Source organism: Corvus kubaryi, unplaced genomic scaffold, assembly GCF_017639235.1.
Source record: "Corvus kubaryi isolate FWS band 111438036 unplaced genomic scaffold, C.kubaryi_AGA036_p1.0 37385, whole genome shotgun sequence".
Lineage (NCBI taxonomy): Eukaryota > Metazoa > Chordata > Aves > Passeriformes > Corvidae > Corvus > Corvus kubaryi.
In genome coordinates, this window is record NW_024581127.1 from 29,551,074 (window position 1) to 29,576,413 (window position 25,340).

Here is a 25,340-nt window from a genome sequence, read left to right on the forward strand (position 1 = left end):
TTAGTTTGATTTTCTACCTCAATGGATGCAAAAAGCCCATCTGAAGCAGAAACAGATGGGTTATGAAGCCTGGTCTTTGTAAGAGAAGGGAGAAAATGACAGTATTGACATTTGCAAATTCCAAAGCTACCACCTAACTCTGTCAGGGATTTCTCTAGCTTGGAGCAAGTGAAAGTGCACTCCACGCCCCTCTGAGCTAAACAGCAGCACTAACACCCACTTCCTTCCACCTCTGCCTTGTCATCTGAGACAGACAGAAGACATCTCTTTCCATGTGCTCAGCATCACTCAAAGCCTGACACCGCCACCGTCACCCAAACTCTGGGATGTATCCACACCCCCCACTCACCAGCCACCACCTGTAGCTGTCTTCTGGGATCAAGGCATTTTGTGAGGTCAGGAAAGGTTGCATAGTTGAGTTAAATCTCTGATCGAACCAGAGGGAACGTCCCAGCTCTGAAATACACGTGCGACAGCTGCAAGGTCTCCTGGGGTACTTGAAGAGTTTTTGGACGTGCTCTGAAAACTGCACGGCGAGATGTCTGGGGTCCCAGGTGCTCGTGGTCACCTGGTGTGTGTAGTTCAGCACAAACGACGTCACCGTGATGAGCAAAAAGGCGAAGGTGAACATTTTCACATTCCTCCTCCTTACCACAACCATCTTTCCCCCTCGGGTTCTGCCACCACCGCTGGCCAAGAACAATGTAGAGTCCAACGCAAGGCAAAAAGGAAAGGCTGCAGCAGGTGTCTGCCAGTTACCACCCCGGGCTTAGGCTGTACAGATTGACTCCACTACCTCCAGCCGTAAGGGAGAAGCTGCATCTTCCCCAAATGGGCTTAAAAAAGGACATTTCCTTTCACCTTCTCACAGTGTTTCAAATTTCCTTCCACCTCTCTGTTTCCTGTTGCTAACCTCTCCTGATGAGGATTTACTGAAGACAGACCCTTGTCTTTCTGCATACAGAAATTAAAATTCAGGTTTTGTGTGTGAGAGCAAGCCATACATTAAAACAAGCAAATTGTAGAAAGAATTGTATTATTTTCCTTGGAATTTAGTTCTTGAAGGACTGGATCATCTGGGTGTGTACATTCCATCAGAGAGACATGCTCTGATGCCCATTTAAGTCATGGAGAGAAGTTTGCAACCTAGAGACACACAGACAAAAAAAAAGAAAGAAAAATTTTTACTAACTTTAGGGTTTTTTCTTTTGTATTCCTCCCAACCTACTTTCTCTGCTTTTCTCTCCCCATCCCAGAACTTCTGATCAGCTCAGAGCCCTCAACACAGCAGCTCTGGCTTCAAGCTCTGCTGCAGTATTTTTTCGTACTGAGGAGTTTGAGGGTGAAGTTTCAGAAAGGGCAGAGCATTGACCTGTGGACATTGAGTTTCTTTGTATTGAATCAGCCTCCTCACTCTGCTCTGGCCTTATTTGAATTACAGTCTGTAGCTATTTGAATGACAATGACTCACCTCCCTCCTTCAGCCTGACCTTGATAGCCACAAGATAGGAAGCAAACTATTCATAACTCAGAGCAGCTGAACAAAAAGCAGCAGGCAAAGGAGGGAGGAGCAGGATAGGGAGGAAGATGAATCAGTTCTTTTCTCTTTCTTCCCCCAGCCAGCTTAATTTCTTAAGGATCGGGATTAGACTTGTGATTAGAGAAAGCCAAGCAAAAAGAGCTCATATATCCTGGGACAAACAGGGGAAATCAAAGTATTTGAAACAAAGGCCTTTGTTTCACGTGGAAAATTGCTCTTTTTTCTGTCAAGGAAAGGTAGGTGATAGCAGCTTTATCCCAGCCTAGGCAGAGAGACAGGGAGTTGCTTTGGAGGTACAGAGAGACCCAGAGCTGCTCTCCCTTCCCCTCCTGGTGTCCCCTGCCTGGCAGCAGTGATTTAAACAAGTTTTTAAAAGTCATAAAATGAATCCCTTCATCCCACAGTGTTTTGTGGGAAAGCCATTGTGGGACAGCCATTGTTTTGTGGGAAGAAAAACACGTTGTTTATAAAACTTCAGATGTTTACCAAAAGCCCCAAAAGTGCCATTGCTTAAATAACACCCTGTTTTGTTTCGTTTTTTTTTTTTTAAAGGTAGGGAAAAAATTCAGAGAAGTGACTGTGTCAGAATACGTGCAATTTATGAGGAAGTGAAAGTCCAGGGAGAGAAGTGTCATTTACTGCTCAGCTGCAGGCTTCAGGCCAGCAAAAAACCAGAAAAATTGCAACTGTTGCATTAAATCCCATCATTTTAACCCATTCTGTGCATGACATTGATGCGGGATCTTCCTCATTGCATCACTCAAATGTGACGTTTATCCAGACAGGAGGGGAGAGCAGCTGCAGCACCCCCAGCTTTGCTGCTGGCTCTTCTCCTGGGGATCTGCAAGGAGCTGCACCAGGCCAAACCGCTTTTCCAAGGGGTTTGACATGGCACCTTGGAAACAACTTGGATTTTAGAGGTGGTGTGCAAATATTTGCAGAGTCCCATAAAGTCAAATCCAAAGACAGGAGCCTCAGACCTCGGTTTTAAGCCTTTGCCCCAGCTTTCTCCTCCTCAGCACGTGACGGGCAGCATGTGCCCTTCAATTAGCTGCTGTTTGCCAAATGCCTCGAGATTTATTTTAAGTCTGGCCCCTCCACATGCATTTATAGGAGCTCAAGGGCTGACAAGTGGGTCAGGCTGGATAACAAAGGGCTTTATTAATCCCATCTGCTTGGGCTCCTTGCACCAGTAAATCAGGGAACCATTCTGCATTCACTTTAATGTTACAGAGGGAAGTTTTTACACTAACCAGAAATCTTCCAAAGTATCCCCGGGTAAAATTCAGGAATCCCAGCCTTGGAGAGGTGATGGGGATGCTGACACTGTCTTGGAGAGTTAGAATGGGAGCTCAGGAGAACGGCCCCTATGCACAGCCCCATCCATGCGAGCTGCTCTCTGAGACGCAGAACGGCCCCAAACACATTTACTTTTCTAGCCTGGATGTAGTTTTGAGTCTAAACAAAAACACAGCCTCTAACAACCCCAAAAACATGCTGAATCCCAGAAGCAAATTGATTTTCCATTTATGGAGTGTGTAATTCAAGAGCTGTGATGCTGGCAGGTCAACCCCCCACTGCTGTCAGTACTGGGCCAAGTCAGTATTTGTAAACACAGCTCCTGCTCTTCTGTTATACTTTTAAGAGGAGGAGGGAGGGGGATTATCCAGCCTTTCTTGGAAAAGCCTATAGAATGGAGTATTGTTGATAAAACAGTTCTGGCTTCCAAAACAAGCACACATTTCACCAGATGTATTTATTTATTGTAACTCAGATGAGGCTAAATTTATATTTATAACTCAGGGATGAAAAAACCCAAACCTGAACCAGTGTTTCCACAGTGGGCTACAATGTCTGCAAATTCCTAATCATCCTGTTTTTTTCAGCACGTGATGGGAAGGTGAGAAACCGGAGCTCCCAAAGCCCTTTTCCCATGTGGATATAAACACTGTATGCTCTATTTTTATTCTTACTACTTACAGTTTCCTATGAATGTTCATGCTTCCTATGAATAATTATGATGAAAATATATATACAAATATATAGCTGACAGAAATGGTCCAGGGACTATATATTTGATTTAGGGCCCGAGGAAAAGGAAGACTGAAATGAATGTAAAATCTTTCTTCAAGTTCAAGTGTGGCTTGGACCAGGACCCTTTTTTTTTTCCTTTCTTAAACCATGTGGAAGACACAACCCAGATATCACTACTTTTACTCTTCACAGCATCTTGCACCACATCTCAGACTGTTCCTGTGCCTCCCTCTGATCGCACGAGATTCATAATTCTTTGCAAAAGTGTTTCCATAGGATTCACCAAGGTGCTGGGTAGTGGAAGGTCAGTGGTGTGGGAAACCATGCAGGGATGCCAACCCCAGCTGTTGGGAATGTTCCACTTCTGGATCCTACTAGTGATAGTTAAATTAAGCCATTACAAGTAAGCAGCATGATACCAGCCACAGTCCTTATCATCATCCCTCGGCATGACCTTGGCATTAGCACATCCATGAACAGGCTATTTTGGCCTCAGACGCAGAAACAATTTCTGGGGACTTAAGGTAGGGAGATTTAGTGCCCAGCCCTCTCCCCAGCTACAGAGAGATAAGCAGAGCTTAATACTGCATGCCTGTGGGCAGAGATCCCAGCTCAGCCCATGCAAGCAGCAGGTTAAGCTACCTTAAGTGATTGGGTGTTAAGGTCTTATTTTTGGTCTGGATTTTGCCTGCTACCTTCCCACTCCCCTCCTGTCAATGGATGTCATTGTCCCCATGTAAGGCACCTTTGTACACCCTGGGACAGCTTATTTATGCTGATAATACCCAGTGATGTGCAGTGCAGGGAAGATCCAAAAGGTCATGTCCCAGGAAGACCAGAGAAGGCAGGTTCAGAAGAAAGAACAGGTTCCTCCAAACCCTGTCCTGAGAATAGAAGTGGGTCCAGTGTGATTAAATGGTCATAAATGAGAGTTGAGTTTAATCTTCTGCCTACATTTTACATTGTAAAAGATACCAGGAGGGTTGTTTGCCTTCATTTTCTTCTCACGTTTTAGAAAAAAGGAATAAAAAGAGGTTTTTTTTTTCTTTTTTTTTCTCCTCTGAGGTAGATTTTATGTGCATTGTAAACTCACAATCTGAAGTATGTCCCTGGTCCCTTGCCAATGTGGTGATTAACAAAGATAAAAACACATCGGTTCAATGGACTAATATAAAGCAATTCTTAACACCTTCAGGAAATATTTTTTTTACAAATCCACTTACAAACACAATGTATTCTCACTGCACTTGTCAGGTTCTGTGACAAAAGCTCATCTGCACACCCACAAAGGAGCACAGAAAGAATAGCAGAACCTAAATAATGCTCTGCTCCAGCTGCTCCCAGGCCCATCCCAGGAGACATCAACCCATCAAAGTCTTCACCAAAAGAGCCCGGGGCACAAAGGCAGGTGGGAACCTGAAACAAGGACTCAGAAGAAGGGACACCCTGCCTGCATCCCTCCCAGGACTGGCCCTGCACAGCATCACCCTCAGGCATGAAATTCACCCAGGTGAGTCAACTCTGCCTTTGGGACTGAGATGTCTTGCTGTCTGAGGGCATGGGACAGCTTATGGGGTGCAGGGGAAGGGCATTTGATATTGGCAGAATGGTAATTTTTTGATTTCTTTTAATAGATGCCTTAGACAAAATGCATGAAGAAAATAATAACGAAAAAATACTTAGAAAAAAATCACCATACCACTCTTCATTCCTCCACATTGTAAATGTCCCAGTACATTGGTGTTTGGCCCCTTTTTGATGCCTACTTTCCTAGCAAAGAAGTGCTTTGTACCAGCACCACGTTGAGGAGATCTTTGTTAGCTCGCGTTAGATGCTGATGGTTCAGGATCCAGCTTTCCTGGTCTGTAACTCACATTAAAACCCTGGTGTGAAATGCACTCTCTAGTTTGAAGTTGCCAGCATTTTCCAGACACAGAATGTCAGGCAGAAGAGCACAAAAGCAACAGGGAACAGCGGCATCCCAGTACTGAGACACTGCCAGAGTTCCACTCAGGGCTTGAACAGCTCAAAGGTCCCAAAATACTTTAGACTCAAAACTCACATATCAACCTCCCCTGTCGAAATGTGGAAAAGGACAGTGTGATCTGCTGCAGCTCTCTCATGACTGATGGTGGCCATCATACAACCCTTCGCTATCCCACGGTGTTTTACAGCTGGAAACTCTACACTTCAAGGAGTTAAGTTCAAGATTTGCTGCAATTTTGACTTCAAGAGACTGTGCTGTGCTAGAAAGGCCTCATCAGCAGAACTGCAAGTGCCCATTTTCAGAAGCACAGCTCAGATTCCTGCCCTGCAAAACCTACAGAGATGAAGTAGTTTCTCAGCTTAGCCACTGACAGCTACATTGTTATAAATTTGGCAGCACCAACAGTATGTCCCTAAGCATCATTTCTGCCATTTGAGGACTTTTTTCCTGTCCACACTTCTTGTGAGTAACTACTCAAGCAACCCTTGGTCTCAAAGCCCTGGCCTGGGATGAGGCAGGAGGTTAAATCTTGCCTTACTGTACCCACAAGAGCCCAGAGCAGTCTTGAAAGACGTCGTTCTAAGGCAACAAAAAGCATGTCCCTGGAAAAACACACATAAATTCATGCCCCAGGTCTGTGCTAGGCCTGGAGAGGAACAGTGGAGGGAATTGTTTCACTCCAAACCACAGGCTTGTCTGCCCTACCCTGGCTCATCACCGGCTGCCTCCCACTGACTGGAGCTGGCTGACATTTAGAAAGAAATAATTCATTGTTCTGACACCTCACCAGAGACCTCTGAGCTTTTGCTACGTGAGACAGTGTGAACTACAGGACAGCCTGGCAGGCAGCCAGAGCTGAGCACAGGGCATGAGCATGAATCTTAACCAGATGATGCTGGGACCCCCTGCGAGACCTCTGGTCCGTGGCCTTCAGCTCCAGCAGATCAGTCTCACCAAGCACTGAAGGCCGCATGGAGACACGAGGGGGTGTTGTCTGTGCCCCAGCACAGCCTCTGCCACTTCAGCCTGTTCGATGCTCTGGCAGGTAAAGGTGAGCCCTGCCCTTCTTGGGCACCAAAAATCACCACAGGACACAATTTTGGAAAAGCACAAGCTGCCACGTCCCTTTCCATTTTCCCATCCATCCAGCCATTCATCCCTTAATTACATTATGGATTCCATATAATTCCTCATCCCTGGAAGTGTTCAAGTCCAGTTTGACTGGGGTCCTGAGCAGCCTGGTCTAGTGGAAGGTGTCCCTGCCCACAGAAGAGGGGTGTTGAAACTAGAGGATATCTAAGGTCCCTCTCAACCCAAACAATTGTCTGATTAATTAAAATCAGATTGTGTTTTGTCTCTCAGAGCTCACTGGCTCCTCTCTCCTGTCCGTTGTTACATCCTCACAGAGATGGCATGGGTCCTGCATGCACACAGCCACAGAAAGGCAGACCCAAGTCTCACCTGCCATTTAATCAGGGAGAAAATGATCTGTAACTCTTCTGCCCCATCCCTGACCATGCTGAGAGGCAGAAGTCTGTTTGATTGCCACTGTCAATTGGGGTCACAGCATTGAAATCAGGCAAGGTAGCTGGTATCGTGCTCTCAGATTTATTAAAATGTTCACTCCAAGCAACTCAAACTAATCATATCAGCACTGCCTGGAAAACAAAAGCAGGAACATTTGAGGAACATTTAAGCCATGAGAAAAAGTAGCTTCAAAAACATTTGAATGCAGCAGCTCCTCTGTGTTTCTTGAATGTGAAGTCAGCTATTGGGCAGTGTTTCATCCATCACAGTGAACAGAAGAAAAACTGGAGATGGTTTATGGAGCGTAACCTGCACAGCATTTTAGGTGCCAGCGATCTGAAAAAAAATCTTTACCCACTTGTGCCTTTATCAGTGAGCAGTCTGGCAGCAGGCTGGGACTGGCCAGGTCGATAGGGAATCTCCCTGGTACTCCGACACAGCCTGCCCTGCCAACATGCGTAACAGGGCTGCGTGGTCAGGGTAAGCAAGCACCGTTTTGTGCAAGATGTGTATGAGATCAATAGAAATTTGGGTGGGGAATTTTCATTCTGTTGCTTCAGAATAAATATTTATCTTGGCAGACTCTATCAGGCTTGTTGCTGAGCAGTCTGGAAATGAAAATTCCCTTGCGATGTTTGAAGAAAAGGCTGGAGGATCTGGCTTGGAAAAGGTCACGAGTCTGCCCTTATCTTTGGGTGCTGAGAACTGCCATCCCTGCCACCTCCCACCATGGTGAAGACATTTTTTCCTCCACCACATCCTCCTCCCTTGCATACCAAGTGTTCACTCCTGCAAAGGCTGGAGAAATCGCAGTGTTAATACCCAGGATTAATTGTGCTGCCCTCCATGGGCTACAGTCTGTACTTGTGTCTTCGGGCCAAGTGGGAAATTTGAATGGGACTGCAAATGCCATGAAAGATTGGCTCCAAAATCTCCTTCATGAGCTTCAACAAGGGCAACCCCAGGTATCAATACAGGCAAGAGGATGAAGAACAGGTCTGAGGAGAAGGACCTGTCCTATGAAGAACAGTCTGAGAGAGCTGGGTTTGCTCAGCCTGGAAAAGAGAAGGTTGTCGGGAGACCTCAGAGCAGTTTCCCAGTGCTTAAAGGGGGCTTTTAAGAAAGGTAGGGTGAGATTCTTTAGCAGAGCCTGTAGTGACAAGACAAGGCAAAATGGTTTTAAACCAAAAGATGGTAGATTTATACCAGATACAAGGTAGAAATTTTTTACAGCGAGAGTGGTGGAACGCTAGGACAGGTTCCCCAGAGAGGTGGTAGATGCCTACCCCTGAAAGTGTTGGAGGCCAGGTTGGATGGGAGTCTAAGCAAAATGATCTAGCTGAAGATGTTCCTGCCTATGGCAGAGGGACCCCATAAGGGTCCTTTCCAACCCAAACTCCAATTCTATGATTCTATGATTCTGTAATTCTGTGATTCTATCATTCTAAGAATAAAAAATGCTGATGATCCATTCTATTGTCCCAATAAAATTTCTTATTTGATAAATGTCGTGTTCCCTACCACCATCTCTTTACACAGCACCTGACTTCCAGCCTTGAGAGAGGCGTGAAACTGCGTTTGGGGTGAATAGAAAGGGTGGGGGGAGCCCAGCTCTCTCCACTGGTGGTACCAGCTGTGCAAGGATGACATTCACCTGGGTATCACGTTTCATTCGGAAACACATGAGTGTCTGGGACTGTGGAGATAAACTCATGATCAATTTATTTCCACTGGGAACTATAATGTGAGTAAGTCACTGTTTATATAATGGCCCTTTGTTACTGCAGCCAGGCTTGGTATCATGCCAGGCTCAGTGAAAAAAACCACACTGGTAATGCTCCTCAGCTTGCCAGTGAGAGCTTGGTCTTAAGTTTTCCAGGTCATTATGGTGCCAAGGGAGCACTCAGCATCATCTTTATACCAGGAAACAACCATGAGATAAACTGGGAGAGGCCAGAGAAAAGGGTGATGAATTCAAACTCAACGAGCAGCTCCACTGCTGACCTGTTTATGGTCCATTCCTTTGGCTCAACCCTCAGCTCAAATATTTTCAGGACAAAATAGGAGCACTGGAATGGCAGAACTGTCCAGCCAAGTCGTGAACAGTAGCATTTATGGCCAAGAGGCTGGAGTCTGGCAGGTCAACCAGGGGTGTGCTGAAAAACAACAGTGGAAAAATAAGCTCCTGGTCAGAATGTCTTCCACAGCCCCTGTCTTGCTAGAAAGTGATTTTGGAGGAATCCTACCTCTTTGCACACACTCCATTAATCAGACAATGGCACCTCTGCCTCCCTGGTGGTGCTTCATTTTCTTTTATATATTCCAAATCCCCTTTCCCACATATACATTGATGTTTTAAATAGCAGATATATTGTTACAAGTTCTTAAAAAATACTCTTTTCCTTCCTTATCCTGTAGTTTCCAATGCTATACAGACACATAGGTTTAACCTGTTGGATGAGAGCTTTTCTGTCATGGGCCAATATCCACCATGGGTTGGGATGGGACTTTTTTGGGCTGCACGCCCAGAGTCCAAAGCTGGGACAATGAAAATAATAATTTAGGATTTTCTGTGGTGAAAATCCTAAACTAAAATTCACTCACTCACTAAAATTTCTTCACTCTGTCTCTGTGAATTGCTCTACTTCAAAGAGTTCTTTAAAACTATCAAAGCAGACAACTGGACACATAAAAATTGCTGTTTGATTCCTGTTGACAAACTTTGATGGCAATGTACTTGGTGGACAGACTGCCCCTGTACTTTCACATCCTTCCCATGCCATTATGAGATTTGTAAGCTGTGATCAAAGCTCTGCTACTCTTTGCTTGGAAAAGAAGAGTTATCAAAGGGATTTCCAGGACACCTATATGCGTTTGCACCTAGAAGAATTTTTAAGTGGTTCATGATAGGACAAGTGTAGAATTGGAGCTGGTAACTCAAGCACAATTTATTTTTATTTCTGTCTTGTTTCAGATCAGTTTGTCAAAAATGAATCTATTTTTCATCTTGATTTTTTGTATTAAGACATTTTCAAAAAGTATCTTTGACATTTTGAATGAAGAAATCTAGTTTCATTTTGAAAAAGCTTTTTCTAGAAGAGGTGTAACTTTTGGTAATTAAAGAAAAGCAAAACATGTAGAAATTCAAAATAAAAAAAACCCAACACCTCCCGCTTCCCCTAAAATAAAAAGCATCCCTGTAAGAGAAAGGAAAAATACTATCACCTCTTCATTTTGGTTTTAGCTTCATGTTGGGACGACTATGGATTGTTTTTAAAGTCTTGCTAATTCACCAGAGACAGTAAGAAAGCTACTTTCATGTAATTCAAATACACAGTGACAAATTAACGATGGCAGCAGCAGTAGTAGAAACAGATGCAAACTAAAACTACTGAAAAGCAAATTCCTGTACCTGCATTTGTTTTAATTTTATAGGATAACAGGTGAGGATACAGGATTATTTCAGACTGTAGAATACTCTGAACTAAAGGTGTGTAGTGGGTTGACCTTGGCTGGATACCAGATGCCCATGCTGGGCATGGGGGCAGCTTCTGGCAGCTTCTCACAAAAGCCAATCCTGTCGCCCCAGCCCTGTCCCCACTACCAAAACCTGGCCATACAAACCCAGAACAAGGTGGAAGCCAACCACACGTGTTTTGCTGTACTCTCTGTGAATATCCAGCACAACAATATTCACCTATTCCTTGGTTAAAGCTGGAACTTGTATTTATATGTGGCCATAAATACAGTTGTTCGTGATTTCAAAGAATGTGTTGTGAGGAACATTAATTTCTGATATTAAGAAAGTGATTAATGCACTGCAGGGGATCTCATGGCATTACAATTCTTAATGCCAAGGAAGATTAGATGGCAGTGATGATAATATTGATGGTATTGTCAATAATCCTGAAACTCTAGGAAAACCTAGGAAAAATGTTTCCATGCCCATGTGAGCATCTCTGACTCTCTTTGCTGGGGTTCCTGCCCTGAAGCAATACCAAGCAGTTGCTGGCACTGTGAGGCTGTTAACAGAGCTCAGCTGATGGGATCCTCATTAAACCAACAGCGTTTCTCTCACAATCGATGGCACCACCTGACACAGCACTGCATTAAACATTTATTCATCAGGCAGACTGAATTCACTCTGAGGAAGATTTAATGACACCACAGGGATTTTCTCATTCATTAACTTGGGATTTACATTTAGTCTTTATGGTGCTACAAAGGTGTAAAACTACCCACAGTTAAATTCAGAGGTGTTTTAGCATCTGTGCATAGTCTGGACCTGGCAGCCACTGCAAACCTTGCAAGTACAAAACAATACTTCCAAGTTTTCCATCTACTGTGCACACTACTCTGTTTGGCAGCCATAGAAAGTTTACAAGAAGTCTATAAATAATACAATAAAATATATTAGAGATATAAGTAACACATTTGAAAAATTAATATACTGTGTTGCAAGTCAGAATTAAAAAGCCATTAGGCAACCACTTTAATTAATTGATCATTTATGTCCCTAATAGGTGTACTTGGCCTATTTGGATCCAACTGCACTGTGTGCTCTTGCTATCAGCCTAGGCATCACCCAGCTTCTGTGTGGATGGTGACATTCCCATTCCAGCTTTTGTCCTACATTGACAACAGAGGTGACAGTCAAGAAGGAAATGAGTGATTCGGGCTTCCTTTTATCCAGAGGACTGATAGCTCTCAGGTTGTCTCTGATACCTGATGGATACAAGCAGCTGCCCAGAGTGGGGCACATGAATACAGCCCTTCAGTGCACCACTGGTGGAAGCTTTGCTCTGGACTACATGGGAGCCTGGGTACAGAAAAAACACAGGGTTTCAGTGACGAAGAAATGCTGTCTACTTGTCTGGACTTCAGAAGTGTTTTTAGAGAAACAAAGATTTGCATACATCAAAGTGGCACACAAAAATCTTCCCATAATCCTGAATATGAAAATATGTCAAGAGCTGCATGCAAAATGGATTTGCATACATCAGAGCTGCACATAAAGCACTCAGCTGGGCATCCTGAAATGCATTAAAAATGGTAATATTGAGTTTTGTGGATGCTGATAATAGAATGCTGGAGAAACACACACAGACATGCATACAACTATGGCATCTTCTCCACTCGTCTTACTTAGATGGCTAAAACCTGAACAGGGAGGCTGCTAAGGTAGCCAGCAATCCCTGAATGTTTAAGGACTTCCTGATTCAAAGAGAAATTCAAAGTATCACTTAGCCATACAGAAGTAATTAGCAGAGGAAGATTCAATTAATTTAGTACTTAAATTTTCAATTTTAAAATGGTATCATTGATGTTGTAAAAGCAGAAATTTTAGCACAAGAAAGTGGTGATCAATTCAATACTGTTTTGGTCTCGACCTCTGCAGTGCTGCCAGCATCCTACCTAGAAATCAAGCTGTAGCAGGCCAGATGCCAGAAACATCAGCCTGAATTTACCCTTTTGCCTATGACGAGTGGCAGAGGGAGATCTCTGTCCTTTGGGCTCCTGATTATTGAATTAGAATGGGGAAGCCCCAGCTGCTTACTTTTCCCCAATAAAAATTCCCAGCGTTTTCCCAGCTAGTGACACTTTAGGAAATCAAGAACTTTTTCTTGCACATCAACAATAGATAAACACGAGTCCTACACGGGCTGATTTGGTGCTGGTCAGAATCCTCAGCTTCAGCCTTGGTGTTACTGTCCTGAAGTGACCATAACTGTAAGAGCACTTTGTCAGCACAAAACCCACAGCAGGGCAACATCTAAAGCTGAATTCTGTCCCTGGGTTCAAGATAGCACCTCCCATTCAAGCACTGAGAACAGGATCCAGACTCACTGCAATATCCTTTCCCCACCTAAGACATCCCTCCATTTTCAGTGGGACAGGGAAGCTTTCCTTTGGGATTACAAGGTTTTGTGCATGTGACTATTGCAATGAATGTGGGATCCTGCTCTCACTCCCATGAAAAATTTCATGGTAACTTTTAAAATGGAGTTTATGAAAATGTCACCACTTGCTCTAGAAATAAAGCTCCTGGCAAGCTGTAATGGGCACACTGTTAAAAACTAACAGTCCCCAGAGACCACAGACAGCAGAGCCCCAGGGTTTTGTGCTTTCTCTTAAATGAGCCACCAATTTGTGTCCAAAAGTTTGCATTAAAAGTGGCAGCTACAAGATTTTTATTTGTGTTTTGCCTTTATTAAGGAAAGAAAAAAGAAACCTTTAATTAAAATCTCTCAAAGATTTGCAGGGAAATGTATACCAAGAGCCTGGGAAATGGGCTGTTCTGCTTGGCTTGGTTTTAAACAGGATAATATGAGTTTTTAATCTTTTTATACTATGCGTCTCTTGCTCAAAAATAAAAAGTGAATACTGAAAAATAATGACTGCATCCAAAGGGAAGTCATTATAAACAGAACTCAGACATTCCCAGAGAACTGACCTATGACTTCTTATGGAGGAGATACATTGGCTGAAGGGCACCATTGTTTTTAATTTCCTCTAAAATGAGATGTGAGTTTCCAGCCCCAGAAGTGTCACACTCAGCTACAGGGGGATGATCCAGTACTTGGTAATTGCTGCTGCTGGGGAGTTTCCATCCTTAGGAAAAGAGAATGGATACCAGAGGTTCCTGTCCCTCAGTGGATTGCTAGATCTTTGTTTGAAAGATGAAGTTTCCAAGTTTCCAGTTCCCAGCATCACTGCTGCCAAGATGTTTCCAAACTTGCAGCTGATGGAAATTGTTCTCATTTTGCAGCCTCCTGTATTTCTTGCTTGTGAATTTCATTGCCCCTGCTCTGGTTTATGTGCATGGCAGATTTGGTGCATCTCTCATTTCCTCAGTGAGGAAAGTGTGAGAGGTGCACAGCAATGAGGCTCAGAGTGACAGCACACAGCAGACAGAGGTAATGTGATCTTTCCTGAGTTTTACAAATATCTGGAGTCATTTCTGTTCATGGAGCTACCAGTCGGAAAGTGGCCAAGGAGGAGACTGCTCACCCCTCAGAGCCACTCAGCGAGGTGCAGTTCCTGACTGACACCCAAAACTGAGACAGTTTGGCTTCAATCCTGCACATTTGTTCATAGACTCGTGGGAGGCTCAGCTGGGTGAGGTGCTGAGAAGTTTCCTCCCATGCAGAAGCAGTACCAACCAGTCCCACATAACTAATAGATGACTTTTTAACTCCTTCTCTGCAAACAACCAGTCAAGGAAGTTTTCTTGCCTCTCTTGAGCAATTTGTTATCAGTACAAGATCATAAAACAACAGCAAAAAATGTGCTTCCTCAAACTCCTATTTGATTAAGAGTCTTAAAGGACTGAAGGAAGAAACTGAAACAAGCCCAGCCTTCAGACGAAACACTGTGCTGCAATCCCCTCAGTCCTGAATAAACACCAAACTCTTTGGGGTCACCTCAGAGCATTCCCCTGCAAAGCCTATGAGCTGAAGCTGCACCCTGGCTTGCACAGCAGTGCAGGGGCAAGAATCACAGAATCACTCACATTGGAAAACACCTCTGAAATCACCAAGCCCAACTGTTAAGCCAGCACTTCCAAGCTGTCACTAAATCATGTCCCCAAGTGCCACATCCACATGTTTGAACCCTTTCAGGGATGGTGATTTCATTACTTCTCTGGGCAGCCTGTTGCAATGCTTGACCGCCTTTGTGGTGAAGAAATTTTTCTTAATATCCAGTCCAAACATGTCTCTAAACATGCCCTGGCACAATTTGAGGCTGCTCCTTCTCATTCTATCCCATATTACTTGGGCAAAGAGACTGACCCCCACCAGGTTACCACCTCCTTTCAGGGAGTTGTAGAGAAAGTCTCCCCTCAGCCTCCTTTTCTCCACACTAAATGAACCCAAAAGGAAAAGTCCCCCTGATTTTAGATACAGGCAGCCTGGGAAGTAGGCCCAGCCTGTGATCCCATCTGTTATTTACAGGACATGACTTTATGCTGGGAAAGATAGGGAAAGTCCTGGGATGCCATTGTCCAGGCAGTCACAGGGGGAGAAGCAGGTAGAGTGGGCAGACTGCACAAAGACATCTGCACAGAGCCCACAGGGACAGCAGGGGCCACACTGCACGTCAAGGACACTGATTTTACTCTCAAGCACCTACCAAAATGGTTAAAGTGTGTTTCCATAGCTTCCCTTCCGTTCCTTCAGCCTCACCTTTTTACTCCAAGGTAATGGAAGAAACAGGAGAAGGTACAAGGAAAGAGGATTTGCCTGGATTAGCAAGGAGCGGGAAGGGCCTGGGAGCAGGTTTACTGACCTGCTGACAGGGCTTACTGTTGGAATTAACCCTTATATGGGTCATGCTGCTGCGTGCAAGGAGGGTGGGAGGCACACAGGGATGTCCAAACTTCTGCTGGTCTGAACCAAACCAAGCTGCCACTGAGATAAAACACCTCTTCTAGAGCAAAGGACAAAAAATAAGAGAGACAGTGCCCCTCTTCCTCCCCATAGCTTTTATTAGAATCACGGAATGGTTTGGGTTCAAAAGGACCTTTAAAGGTCATCTAGTCCTACCCCCCTGCAATGAGCAGGGACATCTTCAACAAGATCACCTTCCTCAGAGCCCCATCCAACCTGACCTTGAAAGTTTCCAGGGATGGGGCACCTACAACCTCTCTTGACAACCTGTGCCAGTGTTTCACCACCCTCCTCATAAAAATTTCTTCCTTATGTCTAGTCTGAATCTAAACACTATTAATTTAAAACCATTACCCCTTGTCCCATTCCTACAGGTCTTTGGGTGTTTTTGGTGCCATCTCCAACTCAAAAAAGTAGGGCAGGGTCTGCAATAGCATCCATGGGGTGAAACATGATTTACAGCTCAACTTGTTCAGCACAGGGAGAATAGAAACAGGATTTGCTTTCAGAAACAACTTTACAAAACCCATGGAGGTGAGCTGCGCATTTGGTGGCCAGGCTCCCCAGCACTGTCGTAGCAGAGAGAGCAAATGAAGTTTTTGCAGCCCTACCAGTGCTACTGGGCAGGAATAAAGCACCTTTGTGCCCAGATGCCTGTCAGCAACATCCCTCCCGTGCAGGTGAGGTTCCTGTGGGTGATATCTGCCCCAAGCCCAGACAATACAGCTCTGTGAAAGCACACGTTCTCTTGTCTCCAGGCTATCTAGTCCTGATGTGTAAAGCCTTTGGCTTGCCAGGTGTTGCACGTTAATTCAAGTTGGCCAGACATCTTTGAATGAGTGTAGAAATACCAAGCTAATTGAGAAATTAAAATAGAGCTGTCTTCCTGATGAGCAAGCAAAGAAAGAAAATCCCTAATAGTCCTAGACAAAAAAAAAAAAAGGAAAAAAAAGAAGCCAGACTTTAAGTGACAAAATCCAGGTGTCATTTGTGGCTGTGCAATGACAAACAAGTAACAGCCAAAGCACTTACTGCTTCCATTTGTGGTACTGCACATGAGATGTTTGAGGTATGAGTTTCCAGAGAGGCTGAGCATCCACCCCTCACTGTTTTCCACAACTTTTGCCACTCAGTGCTCCCAGGAAGGCAGAGCAGAATCCTTCAGGATTGGTTTGCTGTTCCTCAAACTGAATCACACAGTTCACCCTTGTTTTCAGCAACATACAGCTTTGCTCTGACAGCATCTCTCGCCACATCCATGCACACACACCACACCCCTCCCAGCTGACACAGGACTTTGTTACTGTTTTTGAAGCTCTTTGGGAAGGTGTCACAGAAATGGACTGATCGCCTCTGTTTGCATTTCCTGACCCACTGAGGCTTGTTTGCTGTGGAAGGAGAGCCCCTTGGAGGGGAAGGTGGCACAAAATAAGTGGGTTATTCACCCTCCCATGACAAGTGTACATGACACTTGTCCAAATACCACCATGCAGAAGACATGCTGTTGCCAGCAGTGCTTCACAGATGTGCAAGGGGTGAGTGAGCCTTCATGCAACCATTTCATTCTCACCATTAGAGAGCCATCCCTGGCTCCCAACTCTGCTCCTGACTCCACCTCTTCCCTTTCCTGCAGCCGCTCAGCATTTTGACAGTAAATCATCAGGAACGGGAAGCTGGTGCAGTAGCAGACACATTACTTTGCCCTCTTCACACCCCTTCACACCTCCAACCTGCAGCTTTTTCAGGGCTATGTTGCAGCCTCCAAACACTTGTTAGGCAACCATCCCTGGCAGGGGTAAAAATTAGTCTAAGATGGAGTTGGCTGGTGTTCCCATCACTCTTTGCCAAGTCTGATGCCTCCCTCAGCAGATTTCCTGGCATAGTTGGACTGAAGGAGAAGCACAAGCTGTGCAAGGGCTACTGGTAAGGACCATTGAGTTTGCAAATGCATGGATAGCTATATTAGCACTAAGCAGGTAATGGGAGATTCAAGCCATAAAAATATGTTTCAAGGCTTCTTTGGTCCAGTTCACAGCCTTGTGCACATGACTGTGGCAGCTGGAGCGGAGTTTCATGTACGATCATCGTGTGGGAAGTGGGCACTGCTGGCAGTGCAAACCTGCAGGCACAGCAGTCACTCTTCAATCACAGCAGTGGGACTTTGGGGATCCACCCAAGACCCTGAGTGCCCCCAGCCCCAGCTGCACTGGGACACTGAGCCCTCTTGCCACTTCCAAAGGCTCTTATTTTGCAGTGGTTGCAATGGCTCCTGCTGTAGATCTTTCCCATTCCCACATGCCTCCACTGACACCAGCAGAGCTGCTAATTTGAATTACTGTCCCCTGCCCCCCCCCCCAATAATCTCCATCTATACAAACTCCAGAGTTAAGGGGTCGCAGGACGCTTTTTATAACTTTACCACCAAATCAGTTTTCAAGAGCCTTTTCTTCCACTGTTGTGGACAAGATTAGCCTCTGCAATTTGATTGTGCTGCTATGGCAGTAATGAGAAAAAAGTAATTTCTTTCTCTTAAAAAAATTAAAAAATCAATAATTGGCATTCCTGTGTAAGGTCTCTGACATTAATTATAAATAAATGTTAGAACTACTAAAATAAGAAAGTGAATTTATGGCAGCAGGCTGCATGCTGCTGCTGAAGCCTGTGCAGCTGCCATGATACAGATGCAAAATATAAAGTCTTGAGGACTGCAGTTTGTATTTTATTGCCTTGGAAAATAAATGTGTAAATAGCAATAAAATGCACAATTATTTAGCACAAAGCCAAAAGACTCTGCAGCATTTATAGGCTGATGGATGGCTTGCCTGCCTGCTCTAATTTTCCATAAAACAAGGAAGACAAGGATGGAGGAAAATAAACAATGGCTCCTGTCACTGTGATTAGCTGCGAGGCGCCAGGTGAGAGCAGCTGGTCTCTGGAGAGGGTAACACTGAGCTGCTTCAGCTGCGTTTTGCTTCAGGAATTGAGCCCAGATTGCAGCGCTGCTTGGCACAGGCAGCTGAGCAGGGAGGCAGCGTGGCTGTTCCCAGGGCCTGGATGTGCCCCATCCCTGATGCCTGCGGCAGAAGAGCAGAGCAGACACTTAGGGAGGGGTGAGGGCTTAGTGCCTACGGTGGAAGGAGGGGGTTTGAGGCAGCCCTGCCACAGACTGGTTTCTGGACAAGAAAAAAGACATCTGGCCTTGATAATCTTAGAAGTCTTTTCCAACCTTAATGCCTCCGCGATTCCATGAAAATCTTGCTGGTGCAGAAGTCAGTGGTCAGGTGTTAGGGGCATACCCATGACATGATGAGAGGCAGGAAGAGCCTTAAAAAAAAACTGGGGGAAAAAAAGCAGAAGTCCTTCAATGTCGTCTGTTAAAAACCAAGGAGCAGGGGGAAGCATTTGAAACACTTTATGGGATAAAGCAAGCTGTAGACAGAGAGCTACCAGCTGGCTCCCTGGCTGTGATTCCATGACCTGTGGCGATGCCTGCAAAGGAGCTGCAGGGCTCCATGCTGGGCCTGGAAGGAGGAGCTGGTTTGCCTGGCACCAGTCACCACAGTTATCTGCTGCCTCCACCTGCATCTAGAAGACACCATGCTATGTCACCCACCCTATTCAAGAGCATTTTTGAGTGTGCCACAGGTACATATTATCAACTCCTTAGTTAGTTTTTTTCTAGCTTTGTATGTCCCTGTAGGCATACATGCCCAAATTTCACATACTGTCTTTCTCTGGGTCAGAGAAGCCACATGCAGCTATTCACATTTGCACAACCCCTTCCAGGTCACTGAGGTTGCAAAGACATGAATCTGGTGCTTAGTGTGATATTAGCAGCAGGTTGCAGAGAGAAGTACTCCTGCAGAGGATAATGTAAGTATCTTTGTGATGATGGAGCAGGCGAATGAAGGTGTTTAAGCTCTTGGGTCACTCCCCCACAAGCAACCAGGATAAGAGCCAGGATGTGCAGTTCCAGGCCATCTCTGAGACACATGCCTCGGTCTCACCCTTCAACTCACACTTATAATTTTGGAGTTAAATTCTTCCCCTGAGTGAGCAAAGAGCAGGGACTCACTCCCGCCACTGGGAATGTGGGGAGCCTCACTGTGCTGGGTTGACCCTGGTTGGATCCCAGGTGCCCACCAAAGCCACTCTGCCACTACCCTCCTAAGCTGGACAGGGAAGAAAAAACTATAAGAAAAACTGCAAGAAAAACTTGTGGGTTGAGATAAGAACAATGAGAGATCACTCACCAGTTACCATCACAGGCAAAACAGGCTCACCTTGGGAATGAGAGTAGGACAATGAGAAATTAAACCAAATCTTAAAACCATTCCCTCCACTCCTCCCTTCTTCTGAGGCTCAACTTCACTCCTGATTTCTTCCCCTACTACCCCCTCAGCAGTGCAGGGAGATGGGGAATGTGGGCTGTGGTCAGTTCATCACACTTTGCCTCTGCTGCTCCTTCCTCCTCAGGGAGCCAGTTCTCCACAGACTTCTCCAACATGAGTCCTTCCCATGGGCTGCAGTGCGTGAACTGCCCCAGAGTGGGTCCCTTCCACAAGGTGCAATCCTCCAGGACCCAGTGACCTCAGTGTGTGCAGAGATGTTGCTCTCATACACTCCCTTCTCTTTCCCCTGGCTGCTGCTGAGAAGCAACTTTTTCCCCTTGCTAAACACATTATCCCAGAGGCACTACCAGCGCTGCAGATGGACTTGGTCCAGTTGGATCTTGGAGCCAGTTGGCATTGGTTCATCCTGGATGGGGGGAAGCTTCCAGAAGCTTCTCACAGAAGCCAGCCCTGTAGTCCCCTCACTGCCAAAAGCCAGCCATGCAAACCCAACAGACTTGCACTCTCCTTTACTGGGCTCCCAGTTTAGACACTGAAATTCAGCGCCTAAGGAGAGAGTGCAAATGAGCCGGAGCACAGGGGAAGGAGATACGTCAGCTGATGACAGAGATTTTTTTCACTGCTGGACTTGTCAGTGTATTTTGAGCCTGCTCCAACTCCAGCAAAGCCAGCTGAGTCTTTCAAATGATTTCCACCAGCTGTTTTATCCAAAGTCCCTTTTTAAAAACAATTAAGGATGAATTATAGTATTGCTTCTATTTATAACAGTGGACATTACATGCAGGACAGCTCCTATATTCAATGGAATCAGGACAAAAAAGCCCCAAAATAACAGAATAGAGACAAATGTTTTCTATCCACATTCACTTCAATGAGAACTCCAGAAGCAGGTCCTGCAAGAAGGATATTACTCTTGCTAGAGGGAGTGTCCCGTGAAGGACTCTGGATGTGGCTTGTCAGACCTAGTTCAGATCATAAAGCCAACAGAAAAGCTTCAAGTAACATGTTCAACAAATGGAACATCTTTTATCAGTTACCAAGCTGCAATGTAGAATCAAAAGAATGCTAAAGACAGAGTTCTGCCTTTCCTCAAACATTTCCCTTTGTAAGAATAAAAAAATAATCAGTAATCATGAGTATGACTGTCTACTTGGATTTGAAAGCAGATAATGAATAGTACATCTGTCTTTCACTTATTAATGTAACTAAGCTTATTGCATAATATCTGCTTATTTTTGGAAAGCAGCCCTTTCTACCTGTCCCAGCAGCACATTACTGAGCTGGCAAGAAGCACAAGCTTTTGAGTGAATAAAAGAATTTCTTCAGTTTGAACTCACTTGCCAAATATTTTATCCTGAAAGACTGGGCCACCCATTACATGACTTTTTGAAGGAGAAAGTTCCCTTGACTTAAAGGATAGTCAGCAGTCCCCTTGCTACAGTCCCCTTGACCAGCTTTGCCATAGCTTCCATTTCATTTGGCCATGTGTGATGCCACAAATGATTACAAGGAAAATGCTGGTAGACAAGACTCCTTTGCCAGATCACACACTCTCAAGAGTGCTGAGAAGACACATCTCCTCACACCTATATTTGCTCAGGACAAAACCTGTTGCTCCAAACCTGGGGTTAGACACTCAGAAAATGGGCAATGATGGCTTTCATCCCATGCCCCTGATGTTTGTGCTCCATGGAGCTGAAGGACTGATCCTGAACCCTGCAGAGGATGAGCACTCCAGAATACCCTGGCTGGTGTTGAGCCCTAGGAGATCTCATCCCTGCCCCACAAACAGATCTGCAACAGCTAATGTTCTCATGGCTTCTCTGCACGGCTCTGTGCTGGCTCTCAACAACTGGATAGGCTGGAGGTATAGCCTGAATAGTCAGTCCTACTGTGGCCGTCACCCAGTGTTTATATTCCTCAATTCAAGTCTCATAAAAAGCCCAACTGTTGGTCTTAGAAAGATAAATCAGCATTTCAGAATTTACTCTTGCTTCCATGCGGTGCTATCAATCACATCCAATATATATTTTATAGTGCTTCTCTTTTCCTCAACCTCATCATTGCAGGAAACACAATGCTGGGGGAGAGAACACCAGCCTGTATCTGAATACAGGCAATTACCAGGTTTGAGAGTCCTGGGTGTTGTGTTGGATCTGTATCTGTGTCTCTGAATGGAGTTCTCAGGGGTTTATGAAGACAACAAAGCTTTGGTATGCCTTAGCCCTCCTGTGCTCATAAAGCTGATAGGAAGGAGAAGACCAAAGGCATTAACCTTTCTGACTCTGCTTAGTCTAATTCTGTCCTACCAAGGGAAAGTCAACACTGCACGAATACATTAGCAAAACAAATAAGGCACTAGTTGGCACTTGAAATGGCTCCTAATGTCCCTCCACAGCAGTGTAACTGTGCTGTCATCACGGCAAGCCAGGCACCAGATCCCTTTATTTTTAATTGCACTGAAGAGATACTGGTCTCAGGGAAGGCCTTGCCCAAAGGCAAGACTGAGAACAGCCCCCTTCCCAGGCAAGTGCTGCTCCGAGGTGTCATTTTCCCTTGTACTGAAAAATGGTTCTAGTTCAAAAATTCATGGCATGGGTTCAAATGTCTCCCAGAAGCTCTTTCAAGCACAGCCACAAATATGGTTTCACTCTTCAAATGCTCCACTGGCAGCAAAATCAAAGCTTTGCCACTGCTCAGCCATTCCAGTTTGGAAACAAATTTTTGTAGCCAAAATTTCTTCAGTCAAGGGAATTCCCACTAGCCATCAATCACAGCAGCCTGCTCAGATGAAGGTGATACCCTGAATTTGTCTACAGCAAAGTAACCCCTTGATTTTGTTGCTCTTGTGGCTTTTCCTCAAAGATAAATTTCTCCACATGAATCATTACATAGAACCCTTCTGTCTTCCGGCTTGCTATTGAACCATCCAGGAGACAGCATTTAAATGTAAGAAGGTAAAACAACAGTATTGACTGTCCTTTGTCTGGGTTTATTTAATTCTCTAAAGCAAACAGTTTGTGTGAATTGCATTCCTGGTAATAAAATCGCCTTGCACATCTGCTTATAGAGGGTCACCAGGGAGAGCAAATGCACCTGTACTCAGCAATAAATGTTTGATTCTGTGTTGCACAGCAATTATTCAAAATGAGAGAGACTATTGGATCCAAGACTGCTGCCCTTTAGGACTCAGCCTGTCAAGTTGCATAGCTCTGTACTTTTTATCCAAGTGGATTTCATCTCCACAGCCTTATTACTGGGTTATATTCCAGTCTTTCAGTCCACGTTGCACCAAGATTGAAAAACATTTGACTACCAGACTGCCTTTTCTTTCGTATAAAGGGCCTTGCTTTTTTATTATTATCATTTTTTATCAATATCCCATAGCATATGAAAGGAGCAAAATTTAAAATGCATGGGTGTTTTATTCTGAGAAGACAGAGATTTCAATTTAATCATCCCTAAAATTGCTTCATCCCTAGCTTTAAAAATGCCATAGCTTTAGTCATCAAGAGGAAGTTATGATGCTGGTATATATTTATTTTCTCTTTTTTTTTTTTACTTACTTTGGAAATTTATCAGGAATGTGGTATTTTTCTGTCTTCTTAAATAAAACAAGGAGCCACTAATATATTTCACAAATACATCCTTCTATAGATACTTTCTTCACATTTATTCCTTATCTAGCCTTGCACTTGATGTACTTTTACATATTGCTCATCAAAGAGATATGTAGCAAAATTCCATAGAGCTTTAAGTGCACGCAGAGATGTGAACCAACTTCCCCTTAAAGTAAGATTTAATCAACGCAGTGCCACCCCAACCCTGACCAGATGATCAGTCACCATGGCTTTCAGTAATATCTTGGGATGTCTGAGCTCACACACAATTACAGACCACTCAATCACCAAATTTAATCAAGATAATAATTAGGCACTGCATCCTGTTTAATGCACGAGGATGTGAGCCTTCCAGCTCCTGCTGCCAGATCGGAACTGAACACAGGAATGGAGGTAAAGAATCAGCAAAGTCAACAAACTATATCCATAATGATAGAAGAAAAGCTAAACTCAGCTTGCCAAATCCTTAAGAAATCCAGTTTTTTGTGCCAGTCGAAAACCCGACCCTACACAATTCTTTCAACAATCTATTTCTTCAGAAGACTGACCTATTATTTTGGATTTGACCAGGCTTGAGAGATAAAGCCCAGGGTCCTGGCACAGTAGGTATTCAACTGATGCTTAGTACGCACTTTCTGCTCAGATAAACCCTGCTCTGCAGAAGGGATGAGGGGGGAAAGGAAAAGCTCAATTAAGTGACTTTTTGAAGGTCAAAAAGAAGAATATAAATCTGTCAGTCATCGCAGGCACTGTACTACACTGCCTCTTGCATCAGCTTTGTAGGTCCAAGAAAACAGTTACAAGACTCTACAGTTAATACATTTTGAAGCACCTCATATTTACTGTAAGCTAAGCAAAGTCACTTTCTGGGATAGATTCTATTAAGAAGATTTTTTCCTATTTTCCTCCAACTTCAAAGTGCCACGTGAGCCTCCTTGTTAGAGCCTAGTGACCTGCACACGTCACTGAGCAGGAGGAACAGCAGCAGCAGCAATGCATCTGTAAACATTAAAAAGCCCAGAAACATGAAGGCTTGCAAGAAATAATAGAGGGGTGTAGAAAATTGACTAGATGACCCAGTAGGCCACTTTTATTTCTAAATTCTACAAACCCTTTGGGTTAAAAATAGGATGAAAAGTGTATTTCTTTTTTTCCTTTTAAGCCAGTGGGGATATTGGCTAACATTTTAAATTCAAAGAGTGAGTAACTTCTCACAAGGGCCAGCAGGAAGCCAACTCCAGAGAGTGATGGGGAAGTAAAATCCTTTCTTTACATACGTGAGACTTTAAAGAAAATAAAGAAAAAGTAGAACTGAATGATGGTTACATTTTAGTCTTCAGAGCCGCTGTTAGCTGCAATAAATCCTTTTTGTAAAATTGGTGTCTTGAGCTGCAAATTCTTATCAAGAGTGTTATTATCAGCCATTGTGGGACTCTGAACAAGAATTCTCACTGTATTTTAATGGCTGCTGGCCATATCCATCAAAAAGGGGACTCTAACAGACATACAGTTATCATTGTTCAAATTTTAGTGGATATATGGCATTCCCATTCATTATTCAAGTGAAATTCAGATGCAGTTTCAGTCAAAGCTGTCTCTTCACAAATGTTATTAGCTATAAATGCGCCTTTAATAAAATATTACACTCTGCAAAAATACAGCATTTTACTGATAATCAAAGGAAAATGAATGAAGGAACTAAAATCCACAGCAATACAGTCTGAACTCCTTATTCAGTCAAAAACTTCTTTGATTTTAATGGTCAGTTTCTCAAAACCAGCACAGGAATGCAGGATCAGGCCCACTGGGCACACACAGGACACAGAAAACACCTTCTCCAAACTCTTGTGGATTCCATGCAGACTGCTGCCTGGTTATTTAAGTCAAAAT

The 25,340-nt window shown here is 44.2% G+C and overlaps 1 protein-coding gene across 1 annotated transcript in view; it reads right to left on the reverse strand.

Annotated features, from left to right (window-relative positions):
- The window catches only part of ST3GAL1 (ST3 beta-galactoside alpha-2,3-sialyltransferase 1), a 78,447-nt gene that overhangs the window by 25,383 nt on the left and 27,724 nt on the right, over positions 1 to 25,340 (reverse strand). The window contains exon 2 of the mRNA XM_042035737.1: positions 350 to 1,146. Within this exon, the coding sequence (XP_041891671.1) occupies positions 350 to 661 (312 nt within the window). The 5' untranslated portion in view covers positions 662 to 1,146. The remainder of the gene's footprint in view (positions 1 to 349; positions 1,147 to 25,340) is intronic.